Source organism: Rhea americana, unplaced genomic scaffold (genome assembly GCF_003343005.1).
Source record: "Rhea americana isolate MKP2758 unplaced genomic scaffold, rheAme1 scaffold_97, whole genome shotgun sequence".
In the NCBI taxonomy this organism is placed as follows: domain Eukaryota; kingdom Metazoa; phylum Chordata; class Aves; order Rheiformes; family Rheidae; genus Rhea; species Rhea americana.
Window position 1 is genome coordinate 2694999 of NW_028187166.1, and position 18092 is coordinate 2713090.

Here is an 18092-nt window from a genome sequence, read left to right on the forward strand (position 1 = left end):
TACCTATTAGCTTCCCAGGGAAAGTGCTGGGGAAGGGCAACTTCCAAAAGGGAACACGCTCCAGGACAAGTGAGGTTTATTTGCAACCCAAACTTGTTCCAAACAGCAAAGCCAAATAACATGCAGCCAAAAACGAGCTGCCTGCTTTCAGTGAAAATACAGAAAACATGTTAGTCAAAACCTTCCTCAGAGTCATCCTAAAAGGTCTAAGGCAGCATTACCTGGGCTTAAAGAAGCTATCCTGATAGACTCCTTAATTCAGTAAGTATACAGATCAACAGAGAATATGCTTCAAATTCCATTTTGCATTAAACTACAAAGTTTGACCCGAACTTCCTACTGCAGATTTTCATTCAGATAAAGGCTGCTGYGGTTCTCAGTTAATTGGCACCCTCCTGTGCTCTTGAATTTTTGACTGTAGATCTTTCCACTCTGCCTAAAGGCATCTCTACTTCAATCTCTCTCTTGGTTTCAAGGGAGTTTTCAAAATTCACTAAGCTACAGTACAATAGCTCAGATGCATCTTCAGCTTCCTTCTCTGACAAGGTGCTTTCAAGAGCCTTCAGGAAGCACAGAAGGTACAGTAGTAATACAAGTGGCTGGATGTAAGACACAGCAGGRTACAGTCTGTTCAGGCCTTGTGCTTTAATGCAGAATTAAAACTTAAGCATTTACCTCAGTGATCCTTCCTTTTTCAGATTTTGCAATTAACCCATTTTTCTTTTAGATCAGTGCAAATGTACTTAATACAAAACAGTTCTGCAAAACTACATACGCTACAAGCATAATTAAAACCTTACAGGCAATTTGAAGCCTTTGGTGTTAAGAATGTGACTCCTTTAAGTTCACTATCACCCCAGCTCTGAGAAACACAGACAAAACCTAGATTTTGTTTTCCATGACTGTTACTGTAGTATCCCCAAGCTCCTAAAAGGTTTGAGGAAAAACTGTTTAATCCTCAGCCATTTGGATACATGCACAGAAGTAACCTCACGTATGCTGTAGGCTTGATACAAAAAGCTAGGATGGATTGTCTGTGTCAGTCTCCTTTTCAGGACAATGTCCCAGGACCACAAGCATTAGACTGCTCCCTCAAAAATATTCCACATGTTGGTATTATTGGACTATTCCACAAGAAAGACCAGCAAAACTTACTGATTGGGATAGGCATGTTACTGGTGTAGTCTACAGCAACACCAACAGGCAAGGTATCATCGCTCTTATCTGTCACAGGAAGTTCTGCTCTGCTGGAGTCTTCCAAAACCCATGATTCCCAGTTCTGCAAAAWGTAAGATCATAGTTTTGACTATTGCTTTCATGTTTTCAGCCTTCTTTGGAATACTAGTCAAACGTTCTGAAATAAGAAATTGCAGAATAACTAGAGAGTAACTATTTAAATTTGTCAGATTAACGAATATCAGAAAATCAGTGCTCTTCACAGATAGTTCTGTGTCACAGTTGAGGTCAGGCTCAGAAACAGACTTAATGCTTCCCTTCAGTTGATCACCTCATACAAATCACTTACAATACTGACCTTGATCAAATTTTTAGACTGCCAAGTGAATAATGAAAAACAGACTTTTGGTACTTGCTTAAYAACATGCTGCGTTTCTAAATATACCATTTCATCATACTTTGGGTTTTACATAAATTTACTCAGATTTTCTAGAAAGGAGAATTACACATACACAAACGCAGAAGGAAGAAAACACTACCTGATCCCCTTGTCTGGCAAGAATGCTGACTTCTGTGGAAGCTGCTGATGCTGCCAGAACTAGATCCCTGTGAGTATGGAACCAAATAGGTTAAAACTAACATAACAATCCATGGTGAGGTCATCAGCTCAACAACTAGTTATCACCTACTCGAATTCCTAACTAGGAATACAGTTATAACAACATGTAACTGACTTCTTAACCAGCACAAACTGAGAGAAAAATGACTAGCTACATTACTTTAGAATAATTTTAAAGAGTCAGCAGGGGCTGATTCCCCTTGCCAATTAACGATTTGACAATCATGGGCCACCAGTATTTATTACGATACAAAGCCAGGTAGATGAAAAGTTAGGAATGGCTTCTTCACAGAGATTCAGAGTTAAGCGAGACAAAAGAGCACGCTTTTCCTAATATGTGACTTTCAGTCTCATATTAAATTGTTAATACAGATTTTAAACAACCTTATGTACCTTTAGAGCGAAAAAAAAAGGCATTTTCACCTCACATGGGAGTATGTAGGCATGGACATCAAGCATGCAGGATAAGTTAGCTGTACCTTCACAAAATATTTTCAGAATAGCAGTTTCACACAGCTCACGTTCAAGTATTATATAGCTTACAGCAGGGAGAAACAAAACACAAGGAGAGGCACGGACTCCTCCGAGACATGTGCAATGATAGAAAGACCGCATCATGATTCCTGCAACTCACCATTCCTCAACATAGTTGAGGAAGTAATGGTGCTGTCTCTCCGTGCAGCTCCCATAACAAGGCTCCATGAAATTCACAAACTTCTCTGGTCGCTTCTCTTCCTTTTTCTGTAGGGCCAAAATTGAGAGTTTACCTTCCAGCTAAGAAATCAAGTTAATCCCATCTACAAGATGCTAACATGGAAAATAAAAGCAGCTTGCCATTGCAACAAACAGGTCAAGAATAAGCAAACATTTCTACAGTTGTGACTTGCTGGCACTTACAGGCAATATGGCTACGACCACTTCTGGGGGTGTTTCCAGTGTCCCATCAGCAGCCGCATATACAATAGTGAAAACATATGTACCAATCCACAGTACATCCAAGACTGAAAGAGAAAGAAACAAATAACTCAGCCAGAAAAAGGTTAAAATGACACTTTTACATTGATTTTAACTGTGCACAGCACGCACAACCACTATGACACCACTAACCAAGGAGGAATYGTTGAAGTACCAAGACTCCAGAAAATTGCAAGACAGAACGGAGGCATTTGTTTGGCTTACTTGATGATATCACAGGCAAGACAAGGCCAGTGTTTCCAAACATGGACAGTGTTCTGGCATATCCAACAGGTGTGTTTCTGTTTTTCCTAAATTTATTGTTTTGAGGCTTTGACATATTTATTTGAAGATTCAAAATGAAGAAACAATATTTTCAGAAAATGAGAATTGATTTATACCCAGAAATCTTCATGCTAATGCGCAAGTCCAACCTTCCTTGAGTACAGCCTATCGCACCAGTGAGCAATGACTAGGTTTTTATAGTGCACTCYAGAAATAGAAAGGGATTTTGGCCCACAGTTATTTCTTCTATATCACCCAGAGATAAAACAGATGAATTTTTCTCTTTAAATAATTCAAATCAAGTTGTAACTACATAACCAGTGTACTATGCAGCTGCTCTATTTAAAAACACAGGGACGAACAAGTAAAATGCTTAAAAAGAGGGAACAAATTAAAGATATACCTTTAACAGGATTGTCCGAGTCATAAAACGGAGGACAAGGGATTACTTTTTTCTCCTGCAGGTTCTGGGAAAAAAAATTAGAACTACTCTTAAACACAAAGAAAAAGCTACCAAACAAAGCCAACCACAAGTTTTGCAGAAAGCCCAGAGAGCTGATTTCAGACTGTTTCAAAAGCTCTTAACATTGATCACACGCCACCCTGAAAACCTTACTCTTCAGGGCAACCAAACTAAATGYAGCATTGATCTAAGACATTTTAATATTACTGATTGGTCAGCTTCACAGAAAAAGCTGATGGTGAAAGAAAATAAAGCATATTGGAAACTAGTGAGTGAACATAAGCCTTACAATACCTACTTACAGGTAGATATTGGACCACGGTGCCATTTTGCTTCCCTACAGCCAACTGCTTTCCCTTCGGACTCCAACACACTATGCAAAAAGAAGAATTTCATCAGCGCTAAGGAACCAGAGAATCTCAAGGTCCACAAAAGCAGGACCAATAAACTACATACTATTCAAGTCTTCCTCAGGCAAAACTCCACAGAGAAAGCAATTCCTTTCTGTCACTATCATGGCCTTGCCTCTTCGATTATGTACAGCAAGAGGAATTGAAATTCTTGGCATTCAGACCAATGGAAGCTTCAGATGCATTTAAACTCCCATTATACCTGCCACCATACAGCCTTGCATTGTCCTGTAATGGATGCTCACATCCACTTGTGCATAAATCAAGTTAAATCTCAAGCATATACACYTAGCTTGACCCAAACATACAGGGACAAATCAAACTGACAGAGGCTAAAAAAAAATATCACAGCTATCACAGACACACACTGATTGGCAAAACTGTCTTTTGGGGTGGAGTGGGGCACAGCAGTAAGTTACACATGTGATTTAATCAGTGTAGTTTAAGTTTATCCCAAACCTGCCAAGGGTCAGGACCAGTGCAGTGTGTGAAACGTTCAGTCACAGCAAAAACAAGACTGCTCAAATCATAAAGCAATGGATGACAACTCTCCCTCATTTGCCTCCTTCCCTGCAAAAAATGACAGCCAAGCCTGAGGGAGAACAAACCACAGGCAGACACAGTCAGCTCTAATTCACAAGATACATCCCTTCCAGTCAACTGGGAAAGAGTAGTTATATTGCACCAAATGTTTTCTGAGTCTTAGGGAGTTTAAATCCTTCACCTTTGTGACAACTGAAGAAGAAACCTCCTCCTGAAACAAAGAGCCTACCTTCTTACACCTACCAATCCACTTTTATTCTTAAGTATTTGACATTCTATAAGTTACCCAAGGCTATTACTCACCAGATGTAACAGCTACAGAAGAAGGCAGTGTGGCATACACTTTCACAGAGTCCGTCACCTGCAGGACAGAAATGCTGCCATCGGACAGGCAGATGGCCACCATGGCAGGACTAGCAGGATTCCACTTCAGGTCATTGACCATCGCTGTGCTTCCCGAGTCCTTGGCTAGTTTGTGATATGCAAATGCACGTTTCTGCTGTTTTGCCTTTTAAGAAAAACAAATTCATGAGATAGCCAAGCTAAGCATAAGAACAAGTTCTCCCACACTCATAATCCGTCAAGGTTTTGGCCTTCCTTTAAATTAGTAACAGATAGGAATAAAAAGCAAAATTAAGTTTATTGAATAATTCCTTTACAAGACACATGCCTGCAGAGAGACAGAAAATCCCATCCAAGGTATGTCATTCCTTTTGCTGCAGTCTGGAGGGGGGAGGGAGAAACGTGCCAAGAAGTGCACCACTTTGCATATGCTTTACCTGATTTAAGAAYGTGCGGACGTCAAAAAAGCCAATAAAGGAACCAATCTCACTGGACATCATACAGACTGACAGYGTGAGATTATCACAGCTAAGAGCCAGGTGCTGCACAGGAAACTTCATGGGAATCACGGTACTCTGAACATTCTCAACTTAAAAACAAAAGGAGAAGGAGGTAAGATGAAGCAGTCAAATTAAACACAACAGCTGCTCCTTTAAAACAATATGGTTAGAATAAGTTTATATAAAAAAAATCATCCTAACATACAGTCCTATAAACAGTAGCTGTCAGAATAGATGGAAAGTTCACCATGCAAAAGCAAACATTTCATCTCTATCAATACAGTCTCARTAGAGGCTCTCAAATTCTTAAGAAAATTCCACTTTCCTTCCTCACTAACTTGGAGGAAAGATAACTGGATGCATTTTAGGTTTTACTTAAGTGAGCACGYGGATACTTTGGATGATATAGTTACGACAGAAAAGGTGAGAATTAAGACAGTTTTGCATTTAGGTTCTGAGCTGGTGGAAYACAGATTTCGTCCTCTCTTGCAGAATGTTTTTTTACTCAGAGTGGATAACTCGGTGCAAGAACTCTGCTCCACTCCACTCACATATCTCTAATATTTTTCCAAGTTCACATCCCCAAATTTGGCTACCAACAGCGTTGGGCTGCAAGGAAAGGTGCACACTCTCACATAGGAAAAGCCAATCTTATCATATAGCACTAAACATAGGAAACGGAACCTGAACGACATTTGAACATTAGCTAGCATATAGCATCCTGACAGCGTGTTCCTGATGACTATATTTTGTATCAGCTCAAGCTGCAGCAAATTTTCTTCCTGCATTTTACACAATAAAAGCCAGTAGTTTCAAATACACAAAGAGAACTGTGTCAGACACCAAGAACACCATACCGTCAAAACCTATATAAAACTGCTGCTGCACAGAGACCATCAGACATAAACGTGCCTTACCAATTTTATTGGGATCTTCTCCCAGCTGATTTTGCATGASAAGGTTTTTGGTATGAAAGATCTGCAGGCTGGTTCCTCCACCCGCAAAGACCAGCCCATATTTGTTAGACACTGCAAGGAGACTGGACCGCTCTTTGGGAAGATCATCGGGAGCATCAAAGATCCGGACCTTCTTCAGTGCTCTGAACTGAAAATCCTGTATGAAGAGTCAGAAAACAGCTGTTYGTATGCTGATGAAGAAGAACAGTTTACTTCAGTTTCTCTAGCACAGTAAGCTGAAAGGCCTCTTCTCAAGAGCTGCGAAACACCCCCAAGGCAGAGTCCAGACCCACAGTGTCACTGGCCATCCCATCTCATTCTCTGTCTCGTACACTCGCTTCTTCGTTATATGAAGCAGAGTTTGTTTTCCATACTTTTTTAAGGTGCATCTTATTTTATCCACAGAGCATCTTCAACTCTGAATACCTACTTCATCAAAAAACCTAGTGGAAGTTTTGTACATCCCAAATACAAAACTACCAACTTTAAAACATTTTACYCTAAGTTCAAGGTGTTTAGCCTTTTTTCGTTTTGTTCCCCCCTCCAATCACACAACAAAAGAAATGTCTACACTTCCAGAAAAGCAAGGCATCTGTGAAAGACCGAAATAACACCCCAGTTTTTCAATATTGGGAGTACTGCCTCAATCTCTCTTTTATCCATCAGCCTGTTTCCTCAAAACCTGTAGGAATTCAGTATGCTCAAGACATCTAACTCTCTGTGAAACGTACCTGAAACTAGCTAACGAATAAAAGAGAGAAAGAGAAGGAAATGAAACAGAGAAACATACAGCAGGATTGAATAAAATGTTTTTCCTTAGAAACCAGAGCTTAAAAGCACACATCTGTCTAGATGCATCTTTTTTACTACTGCAGTAATAGTTTATCACACATAGATGCAGCTACAGAAACACAGACTGATCGAATTAAGAAACAAGTTATGCTATTATCAGGTGTAGTGCTATGTTCCCTTTAGGAATGAGCCTGTCCTCCCAAAATGTCACACACTGAATAAAGCCCTGGATCTAACACTAGTAGATCTAACACTAGTAACCCAAATTAAGCACCTGAYTTATATTTCATTTTGCAGAAGCACTGAGTAAGTGCCTTCCTGCAAAGAAAGGAGGCTGCTGAAACCCAGAACTTCCAGCAAAACAAATAGCCCGACTCCCTTGCTTTCGGAGGTGYCTGAAGAGAAAGTAGCCACATGAATACGTGCATGGGCTTGGGGCATCTGCACAGACAGCCCCATCTCACCATGTTCCCCCCCACACACACAGTAAAATTCTGGAACATACCGTGAAGGGCTAGCCAGGGCAAGACTCCCGTTCACCATTCCCATAGGTAGCCCCCACACACGCAGGCTGTGCTCATGCCTACCATCCTCAAATTCAGGGGAGCCCCAGCACTACGCATGCAGACAGGACTGATAAACAGCATCAGCCCTCTCCCCTCAACTCCCCCGTTTTCTCTCTCAAGATATCAGCTCCCCCCAAAACAAGAATCTATGAAAAAGAGTAGAGCAGCCCGCTCCCCCGTCCCAGGCCACGCACCCCCCCTAGCCCGCCTCCCTCCCGGCCTGCTGCCCCCTCCCAGACGAAGGACCCTCCGCAGCCCCGTCAGTCCTGACCCAGCCCTCCTGACCACCTCCCTCTCGCGGCCCCTGCCTCCCCCCCAGCTCTCACCTTCATCTCCCGCTCGGGGATCACGTCCATATCGTCCCCCATGGCGACAGCGACGAGAGCCGCCGGCGTCGCCACCCGGCGCGAAGCCGCTCGACCCCCGCCGCGCGCCCGCCAGCGCGCTCACTTCCGCTTCCGGCGAGGCCGCGGGGGGCGKGGCCGCGCCGCGTACGGTGCGTGGGTGAGGGAGGGGGACGCCCTGGCCAGCGCTCTCGATGGTTCGCGGCGGCGGGAGGCGGGGCGAGTCCTCCAGGGCGGGCGGCTGTGTCCTCTGGGCCGGCAGGGACGAGGGCCGCAGGAGCCTCTCCAGAGGAAAAGGCTTTTTTGGGGAGACACGCGCGGGCAGCCGCGGTTCCCCCAGGACGCCTGCTCTCCCTTGGCGCCAGGGAASGGCCTCGGGTGCTTGCTGGAAGAGCCGGGAGGATGGAAAAACGCCTTCAGGGGAAGGGAGCCGGGAGCGGCCGCTGTGGACGAACAAATCGGCCCTTAACGCGAGCGCGGCCGCTTGCTCGCTTTCCCTGAAGTCAAAGAAGGCTGGCTTTGAGCAGGCAGCCCCCGCAACGTGAGCGCCACAACGCTYGGTCAGCTGTTAAAGATCAGACCAGGCCCAGACCGATCTGCRGAATCTATTTAAGGGTTTATATTAACCAGCTGGGAAACCAGCTTAGTTAATCTGCGACCGATCGCTYGGTCCAAGCTTCAGAGAGAAGCTAAACTAAGTAGGCTGACACAGGGTATCATTTCAGAAGATTTATTTTTGGTGTTTACAGTAGACGGGTGCTGCTCTTTCTCATATTTTTTCCTCTCCATTACAGTTCTGGTTTTCATGCAATCAGTAGTGAGGATTTGTTTTTTTTATTTAAAAGTGCAGCCTTTGGCAAGAACAGTAAGTCTAGCAGAGTTACAATCATCTGTATTTCCTTTTAAAAATTATTATTAAATCATGATTAAAAAAAAAAGTTAAAAGCTGCCAACAACATGTAAGAGAGTGGGGAGGGGAAGAAAGCAAATATCCAGATTCCGGAATTTATGCATAGAGCAAGAATCACCACCTGTACAGAAGGTAGATAGCACAGGCCCAGCTACATCTAGATCCCAGCATCCTACTACACACTTAAAACCATTCCTATTTTGCAGACTTGATTTTATACATCAGGAAAATGCACCTAATTGTCACATTGGGACAAAGCTGAAACACAGAGAGATCTGCAAAAATCAGGAAGACAGTGCAGCAGCATGAAGAAAGATCCTCAGCCACAGTGGTCTGGAAAGGCTTGCAGGGCTCAGTTTAGTCACCCAGTTTTCTGCAGGTTCAGCTTCCCTTAAGCCTTCCTCAGGGAAGGCCTAACAGCAGGCCTGTTTMTACATTTGTGGACAAGAAGGACAGCTACCTGTTCAGAGATTATTCTCCAGATCTGATCCAAACAGAGACTTCTCAGGGAGTGGTTATAAGACAGCTTTAATCTTCCTCACTTGCCCTGGCTGGTGTTGTACCTTCCACCYCTTTAGGATAGGGTTGCAGCTTCCCTTTTTTACATCAGGTCTGACTTCACTTGCTACTTGCTTCCCCCCTCCCCGTGGCTAATCAATAAGTCATGGAGGCCAAGGGAAAGCCTAGCAAGCCAGCAAGGGGGAGGAAGACCCAAGGTATTAAAAGCAGCAATGGGCTGATAGCTTTTCCTCAGCTGAGACTTTACAGAATTTATTCTTTTAGGTTCTGTAGAACTTATTCCTTTAGGTTCTGAGGACCTCAGGGCTCRGGTGGGTTTATAATCCATCATGGTTGCAGAGGCACCCTCCAGTCTGTCAGCCTTCTGGTTTAGAAGCATCCTGTGGAAAGTTCTTGTCTTTGTCTTGTAGCCAGGAGCCAAAAGCAGTTATCTCACTTCTGGTAGGAGCCAGTAGGATGCTGGCTGCATGGCTACCCTGCAGATCATATTCCTGCTGACAGCTTATATTTAAGATTTTACCCTGTCCTCTCAGAAGGCAAGTGGYAGTAGAAGGAACTGGCCTCCAACACAGAGGGACACCCTAGCCCTGCTGATTGYAGGGAGGGAGGGACTTCAGCCAGTTAGTTTTGCAAGTCTAAATACTTATGATATGCACCTAGTTCAAGGTGAAGCCTGAAGAAAAATCCTCACTGTGAACTTAGCAGCTAAAGAAATATTCCCTCAGAACCATTCCAACCTCAGCAGCAGGCAAGGCTCTTCTAGGAAAACAGGACCCAGGCACATCAAGAACATCACATGCTGACTGAACTGACTTTACTCCTGGGGCTAATGGGGATGTTGAGATCTGGGATTAAGATCTGCTTAAAGGGCACTAGAAAAGTATCACTAGCAGCTCAGTTGGCTCAGGCTCACCAAGAAGATCTGACTGCAGGATGAACCCAAGAGCAGACACAAGCCTGTCCCTGCAGCAAGCCATGCCCACCTCCAAGCTTAAAGGCTCTGTAAGCAGACCTTTGGTGTCTATGCATCTTCTTATCTTCATCTAAGATGAGACTAGGCARCAGAGGTGGGAGTCCGACTTATGTTTTGGCCAAGTCAGGAGTGGAAGAACTACTCCAAAGTCAGGAGGCAGAGGCTGGAGCAGTGAAGGCACTTAATTCTTTGCACCCATGAAGCTGTTGTCAAGGGCTCCGCCAGAGAAGTGCTCAGCATCTGGCAGTGAGGCCCTTCAGGAACCTGCACAGACAAGCACAGCTCCAAATCCACAAGCTGGGAGGAAAATAGCTCCTTTTCATCTAAAGGAAAAAAAAATTCAGAAAGGGCAGAGGAAAGAATAAGATTATAGAATATTTTTCTTTTTGGTCTCACAATACATTTTGTGCTACAGCTTCTCTCTAACAAATCAAGCTGGCTAAGGGATGTAGCAGAAAGATGTGAGCTGGGGGTCCCCAGCTTCCCTTGCTGTTCCTCTAAGGCAGGTTAGTTGAAAACTAAGACTGTCCGAAGTAAAAAGTAACAAAGCACAGGTAACCTCTGTTACAGACCAGCAAAACAAACAGTTCCAATTTTTCAGCCTGTCCTCTTCAAGGGAGGCTGGCTATGTCTCTCTCTGGAGGAGGGCCAGAAGGTTTTGGGTTGCTTTCATTGGCTTTTCCTTCAAACATCATGACCCTGCAAAACAACAGATAGTACAGATGAAAAGAACAAGTTCATCCACAATCACCACGAGGTCTGCCTCTTAAGCAAAAGACATCCCATAACTAACACAGGACAGAAAGCCAACAGAGGGCAGTGCTGGCAGCATAGCAGGCAGTTTTGCTTTTCCAGTAATTTCCAGGAGTGGGTTTCCCAGTACGCCTGCTGGTTTTCCYCCCAGAGCACAGAGGATTAGCATGTTTGCTTTAGACAGCCGTTTCCGAAATCCTTGGGCATGCATTGCATGCCAAGTGCTCCTGATGCGTAAAAACAAATACCGTCCCTGGCTCACCTCATACATAATGACATTGCTCAACATTCGAAAGCCAAAACCAAGYAAGCAACAGCAACTGCAGCCAGGCAAGAGGGCAGAGACAAGGAGTAAGGCAGTAGCCAAAGGAATCCTAAGCATTTTGCAAGCGCCAGCACTGTCTTCCTCCCTGAAGACTGCAGCCACGCTGGGAATGCCAGCTGCCACACTAAATCAAAAGATTTCACTGCTCTTGGGACAAGTTTTACATTTCTGCTCCTGCTTCAAACAGAGTCCAACAGACAGTGGAGTGCCTGTCTCTTAGCAGAAGAYGGGACCCATCTGTGCAAGCTGCTGCAGTTTGGAAGAAGGGTGGAAGAYACAGAACAGGCTTCAGGCTTAGCCTGCTTCACTGGAGAGAGAAGGAAGCAGGGGTGTTGAAAGTCTGTCTGTGACTGGGAGARCAACACCTTGACATGCAGACACAGGGCAATCAGTGGCAAGGAGAGACACATAGCTAGTGAGCATCTACCAGCTCAGAGGRAACAGGTGATGGGTAGGAACAGGCTCCTTCCTCCCAACCTGCCTAGAAAGCTGGYGCATTTCTAAAGCTGCCTTCAGCAAGGATGAAGGGGGATAGAGGAGAGCATCTCCTGTTCATCACAGTTAAAGACATAAAAGCAGAGYCAGCCTGCTCTATGGTTGTAAAAGGCAAAGTCAGTTTTCAGTGGAGAGGACATGGAGCCAAGAGAGCCCACCCCACTGCTAGCACAGGAGCCAAGTTAGTGTTCGRAAGCTGTTTCTTACAGCAAGACTCTCAGCCCTGTTGAGGGGGCAGAGGCGGCCRTGGGAGGCTAGTACTGGCAGCTGAAAACCACATAAAACCTCTCCTAGCACAAGCCAGCTGTTTTAAGCATGTGACCCCTCTCTGCCTACTCACACACTCCCTTGCTCTCCAAAACCAGAGAARGACAGAGCATCCTGTGGCAAATAGGAGCCAGTCCTGCTGGGCCCTCATTCACTGAAGTCCTGACACCATTAACAGGSAAAACCTGTGTCCAAAGCCTACAAGAGCCAGAGGGAAGAGACAAGAGGTCCTGCAAAGCTGAGTGCCTGCATGCTGTAGAAAAAGGATGAGAATCACTTAGTACTGAGCATGTAGGAGGAAGCCTGCTCTAAAACACAGCAGGCCGCTCTGGCGTGAATGCCTGCCCAGCCCAGCTCCACCCCAGGGGGCAGCTCTAGATGGTGGAATCCCATCTGGGATCTCAAGCTAGAGGTTTTGCCCCATCCCTCACATCTCCTGGTGAACTCTCCCTTCATGAGAGTCCTCCCCTCCCTTCCATAAACACCCAGCTCCACCAGCCAGGGTGCAGGCAGAGTGATTTCTGTTTCCAGGCTCCCCCAACACTCCAGCTCAGGTCCTGGGTCTCCCCTGTYCCTTCCCAAAGGCACTCACAGTTTAAGTACAGCAGAGCGTTTGCCGAGCATTACATTGACGAAGTCCTGGTATGAGATGGTCTCGCTAACCCCTCCAGTCACCTCAGAGATCATCTTCTTCAGTTCTAGATGGGTCTTTGGAGCCCCCATTTTTTCCATCATCCTTTTGACAGACATCAAATCTGCAAGAGCAAGGCAGTCAGTGCTATCAAGAGACAACCACACTGAGCACAGACTAATCCCAGGGAGGGAGGCCTGAGTTCCCAGCTCAGACTACTTCATCTATGTACTCTGGGGCTGACAGCACTAAAACAGTTGGCTGAGAGCCAAAAGAAGCTCTCCAGTACTTCYTATTTCCACAGGTCAAGAATAAAGCACCATACATACTGAAGAGGACAATTMTCAAAATGCTCCAGAGATACTTAGGAATGCTACTGTCTAGCTCAGAGAGTGGTGCCAAGACCAGTGATGTGGAGGAGGGAAGCAGTGTTAAAGTAAGTTGGAGACAAACGAGCTCCGTGGAACAGGCACCCTGACCACCACCACAGGTCATTTCCTTCACAATATTCTCACTGTGCACTGACCCATAGCCCCTTCCCTCCTGGAAACAGCAGGGCAGTCCTAAGTCAGGCCTCCTCCAGGTTCCCCACAGGCTTTATTTCAGCTCAAGAACAGGGGAAGAAAGGAGCAAGGCAGCAGCCTCCTGGAAGGGCACAGCACATGAGTGCTTACGCTTCAGTGTCAGCTCCAGGCCTTGAGAAGCCTGAATATTTACATAACTKGTGCTGAGCGAGTCTCTCCAGACCCAGGCCAGGGACACTTAGCTGACCAGACTCACAGCCCAATTCTGCTTTTTCCCTTCCAAAGTAAAGAGCTTGTCTGCAGTAGAAAGGCTCATGGTTTTACATAGCTTCTGCTTCAAGCCATGTAAAACACAGGACAGTCCAAGCCCTGCAACTTCCCAATTTTGGAAACAGTAATAACYGCAAAGGAGGAGGCCTCAGCAGAGAGGCAGGGAGAGGGAATAAAGCATTCAGAACAGAAAGAAACGAAGGAACTAAGACAGATTCAGGAGGAGGACAGGACTCAGAGGAGCTGAGGTTTTGAAGCAGGTGAAGAAACACTGAAAAAGCTTAAAGACAGGTGCTGGAGAGCTGAAGAAGTCTCTGCTCGGGGATCAAGAACCAAGCTGGACAAAGGAGCAGCCCACAGGTTTCCCTCCTTAGCAGCAGTGAGGAGGGAGGGAAGCAGATCTAGCAGAGCCTGTTTCAGCAGGCTCTTGTCCTTCCAGCCGGGTAACAGCATCCATCCCTCGGAGTCACTCACCAATCTCGCCTTGATTATTCAGGTCAAACTCCATGTACTTCTCTGGAAGAGACACACAGAAGCAAGTTAGCAGATCAGAGCAGCTCCAGCAGGGAGGACACCGGAGCAGTTGGGGTACACAGAGCCCACTAGTATTGCCTGCTTGGACTAATGAAACAGAAGATTTGGGGATAAGACTGACACACTGCCAGAAGCAAACTGTTCAGAGAGGGAAATGGTCTCAAGACCTGGTTTTAGCACCTTTATCTCAAGTCCAGGGGTCTAGAGTTAAGTGCTCTTTAATTGCTTTTCATTTAAGCTGAAGGAAAACACTGGCATGAGAACAAGTAGGTATCAGCTGGCCATGAATAGCTTTAAAATGTTTCCAGCCAGAAAAACAAGGCTCTGGAACAGCCTCCCAGAAGGAGTAGCAAGAAAAACAAAACCCTGAGCACTTCTCAGATGAAGCTTGATCGGATTAGGAGAGGAATTAAATGACGTGGTTTCCTGCAATAGCAAGGGGCAAACTACAGTCTTCCCAGCCCTGTGCTGCACTTTTAGAGCAGCACCTGCCAGCAGAGATGCTCAAGGACCACATCAGAAGAGTGACGCTGAGACCATGCCTAGGAGCTGTAAGACTGCAGCAGSCTGTTTGCCTCTCCAGCCTAGTGTCACAAACATCTCTGAACCTGGCAACTCTAGCCTCCTCAGAGAAAGCAGTACCTGCCCAAGAAGATCTGGTCAGCTTTGTAGAAAGCTGGTGTGGCATAGCAGACAGAGTGCTGATGTGAGTCAGGAGATTTTTATTTTAGTCCTGTGCTGACTCTGGTTTTAGGAGAGGCACACTTCCACTTCCCACCCTTCCTGTCCCCTGCTAGCTGTTCCTCATTTAGGCTAAGCTCTTCAGGCAAGAATTTGTCTTACTTAAGGAGCATACAGCACCACAGGGAGCCCCCCCCGCATCATCTTGGTTTGGCTAAATGGAAAAAGAAAGATACCTGTTGTAACCATCCATCCAAGTATAGCTGGAAAAATCTCCACATGCCCTGCAGTTAGCACTCGGTCTCCAGAACTGCATTAAAGGACTCATTAAGTGAGAGCTCTAAGGCTCAGGCTCCTTTACCCAGTGGGAAAAAATCTTTTCTCCTCTGCTCCAAGGACACCAGCAAGCAGATGAGTGTGAACTACAAAGTGGCAGGCTGATTTAAGGAGCCAGAGGGAAGAGGGGATATTTCACACATCAGCCCCTTTCCAGGACCTGTGTTCCTGAAGGAAAGTGCTTAGTTAAGCAAACTGATGGGCAGCCACAGACAGAAGACAGAGGAATTGCTCAACAGGTCTTTATCTGGGTCTTGGCTGATGGACTGCTGTTGTCATGAGTTGACAGGCCTGTAGGAGTCCCAGCTATAAGGCAAAGCTGTTCATACTTCAGGCAGAAATAAATAACTCCCTCAAAGCATCAAGCATCCATTCCTAGATGAAATCAGGGCTGTTGCATATGTGCTTAGGGGCCAAAAGTGACACTTTATGTGGCACTGACTTTCCCCACACCCTGCCCCACTGCAGTGGCCTTGCTCAAATGAACAGCTGCCTTCATGGGCGAGGGTCAGGCATCCCAGCGTATGCCAGGGACGCAGACTCTGCTCTGCCATGCCCAGTATGTTTCTTCTCAGCTGACATGTAGCCAGAAGTACAGAGGCAGCTTTACATCATCACGCTCTAAGCCTCAGCTCATACATCTTTCCCTTCCATCCCAGCTTCACGAATTTGGTGAGGCAAAACCCTGCCGTGGTCCCTCTCCTCATACACACATACTGTTTGCACAAGGGCTCCTAGGACTCTCTGGAGAAGGCAGCAGAGAGGAAGGCAGAGAAGAACCCCCCCACACACCACCACCACCAYCACACAATGATCTGATTGTTGGAGGAGCCGGAGGCGGCGCTGGAGCAGGACAGGCCACGGAYGCAAACGCACGAGGCAGTGGGAGCAGATGCCAAGGGCTCTCGTTACAGGGAATTCTGCGCCTGTAGCCTACAACTGCAGTATTTGAAGAGACTTCTGCAATTTTCCTGCCTGTGACAGGGAAATAATTCAAGGCTGCAGCAAAAAGCCAAAGCCATACAAAAGGCAACGCAAAAAGGAGRGGGAGCACAGGAGGAAATCGGGCATCCAGCTCTTCCATGCCTAGAAGGGTAAAGGATCACAAACCCCCCCAGCCAGCTTCCTCYCTGCTGGATAGCAAAGCCAAAATACAAAGGGAAGCAGCAAGSAATGCCTGAAATGGAAGCAGGGTCAGGCTTTATTTGGTTAGAGCCAGGCAGAGGACAAGCCTCAGAGGGCACTGTGACGCCGAAGGCATGTTTTCCTCAGAGGACACGGGGAGAGGAACCGCCTGCGGCCGCTTCTTGARGGAAAAGTGGATGCACTCAGAACAAACCTGCCCAATCCTGTCCTTTAACCASCCTGCAGGCAAGCCTCAGGACATCTCCCTCAAAACACTCTCCAAATCCAGGCTTTTGAGCTGTTTCTGTATCCTCCGTCCCAGCACTCGGTATAGACCTAAGCCTCAGCCCTACTGATACTCTGGAGTTAGACAGGCTTTGGACAGGAGATCAGAGGCATTACTGCTGGCTCTGCTACCGAGGGGCTTGGGAAGGACCAGATCAGACTGAAAGAAACTTTTGAGGAGGGATAAAGGCCTCAAAATGCTTTCAGCAAGCAGTTGAGATACCTACTGTGTGGGAAGAGGTCCTCTAACTCACTAAAGGAAAAACCTAGCCAGTGTGATATCCACTGTACCAGCTAGTTTTGCCTTGTTATCTAGACATAAGCTTTCCTCCTTTGCTGATCCCTAGGGTTTTCCCCCCCACACTGCAGGTTTTGCTGGTGAAGCACAAAGACTCACGTGGGAAAGCTACATCTCAGAAGCATTTGACTGAGTCCCACATACAAAGTGGGGGGCTTCCTTCTCAGCTCAGCTACTTGCGTCATTCAGCAAAAAATCCCAGGCTGGTTAGATTCAAACGCTGAGAAGAATAATCTGTTCAGACCAAATAGTCAGGCTGAAAGAGGACACGGAAACCCTCCGATACTCACCTTTGAACACAGCCAACTTCTCCTCCAGATCTTCTTCATCACTGAACTTTGGATCACAGAGAAACTCCTAAAAYGGAAAGATTATCCCGAACATTAAAGACAAAGCAAAATACCCTAGACAGTGTGTATGACAGCAACATTACCCAAAAGAGCTAAGCAGTTCCCAGAGAACCACATCTGAGCTACAGTGCCAGAAGGCTTAAAAATGAGTTGAATCCCTGCATGCCCTGCCATTAATATTCCAGAGGAAAAGGAATGCTTCTAGGGTTTCAAATTTCTAACCAGCAGCTTGRAGGAGGACTGGACCCCATATGTCCTTGGAATAGCTGCATAAAACTCCCCTCCTTGCTCACCTAAGGTTGCAGCTCCTCCAATCTACGTTCAGGCATGCAAGGCATGTGGATTAGGTTCCTATTCCTAGCAAGGGCTYCTACTCCTTGCAAAAAGGACAGTGTTCTTGGAGATTTTGAGCTCTTGCATAAACTCTGCAGGCTGGTAAATAGAACAGAGCTGGTAGAACCTCATCCACCCAAYCAAGAGGGCAGAATGTGCCAGGTATTTTGAGGAAAGGAACAAAACTCSTGCTCTCAGACTGCATGTGCTTTTTACCCCCCTACTCTACTCATGCTGGAGAAGAAATCCTGGGCCCATTCTGGTCAGACAATCCTAGCCCTCACCTCAAAAGCCTCCAGCCACCCCACAGAACAGACCACAAGTTGCACAGCCAGCTCTACTAYTGTGTCCTGCCAGCAACATGCTCCCTGCAGCTGGGAGCTACAGGGTCTTGCTCCTGTCTCTACCCTCCCACAATGCCTAGCCTCAGTGAGCCCAGCAGTTTAATGACTTGATCTGTGTTCAGCCACACCACTACATTCTTCAGTGCAGAAATCACTAACATCTGCACAGCTTATACACTGCTTGTCCGG

General features: G+C 46.1%; 2 protein-coding genes across 4 annotated transcripts in view; both read right to left on the reverse strand.

The window, feature by feature from the left end:
• Window positions 1–8060, reverse strand: part of NUP214 (nucleoporin 214) — a 45609-nt gene extending 37549 nt beyond the window's left edge. For both annotated transcript variants that reach the window (XM_085325361.1, XM_085325360.1), the window contains exons 1-10: window positions 7933–8060; window positions 6210–6405; window positions 5230–5381; window positions 4754–4958; window positions 3800–3870; window positions 3438–3501; window positions 2693–2796; window positions 2430–2536; window positions 1716–1782; window positions 1156–1279 (exon numbers count right to left, since the gene is read on the reverse strand). In XM_085325361.1, coding sequence (XP_085181487.1) covers window positions 1156–1279; window positions 1716–1782; window positions 2430–2536; window positions 2693–2796; window positions 3438–3501; window positions 3800–3870; window positions 4754–4958; window positions 5230–5381; window positions 6210–6405; window positions 7933–7974 — 1132 coding nt within the window. In that variant the 5' untranslated portion in view covers window positions 7975–8060. The remainder of the gene's footprint in view (window positions 1–1155; window positions 1280–1715; window positions 1783–2429; window positions 2537–2692; window positions 2797–3437; window positions 3502–3799; window positions 3871–4753; window positions 4959–5229; window positions 5382–6209; window positions 6406–7932) is intronic.
• Window positions 8061–8666: 606 nt separating this feature from the next.
• Window positions 8667–17277, reverse strand: AIF1L (allograft inflammatory factor 1 like). 2 transcript variants are annotated; one of them, XM_085325359.1, is made up of 5 exons: window positions 17167–17277; window positions 14092–14133; window positions 12785–12947; window positions 10925–11051; window positions 8667–10675 (listed from the first exon to the last, which is right to left on the reverse strand). In XM_085325359.1, exons 2-4 carry the CDS (start codon window positions 14123–14125, stop codon window positions 10964–10966), a joined length of 285 nt encoding a protein of 94 aa, XP_085181485.1. In that variant the 5' UTR covers window positions 14126–14133; window positions 17167–17277; the 3' UTR covers window positions 8667–10675; window positions 10925–10963. The 2 variants fall into 2 exon arrangements, with proteins under 2 accessions (XP_085181485.1, XP_085181484.1); XM_085325358.1 differs by having other exon boundaries at window positions 8667–11051; window positions 17167–17269.
• Window positions 17278–18092: the final 815 nt, after the last annotated feature.

What these genes read in the sequence shown, in the direction of transcription:
- AIF1L (XM_085325359.1), bottom strand. Translation starts at nt 14,125, where the DNA reads ATGGAGTTTGACCTGAATAATCAAGGCGAGATTG. An exon ending in GAATAATCAAGGCGAGATTG is followed by an intron (nt 12,948 to 14,091) that starts GTGAGTGACTCC and finishes TTGCTCTTGCAG; the next exon opens with ATTTGATGTCTGTCAAAAGG. An exon ending in CGCTCTGCTGTACTTAAACT is followed by an intron (nt 11,052 to 12,784) that starts GTGAGTGCCTTT and finishes GTTGTTTTGCAG; the next exon opens with GGTCATGATGTTTGAAGGAA.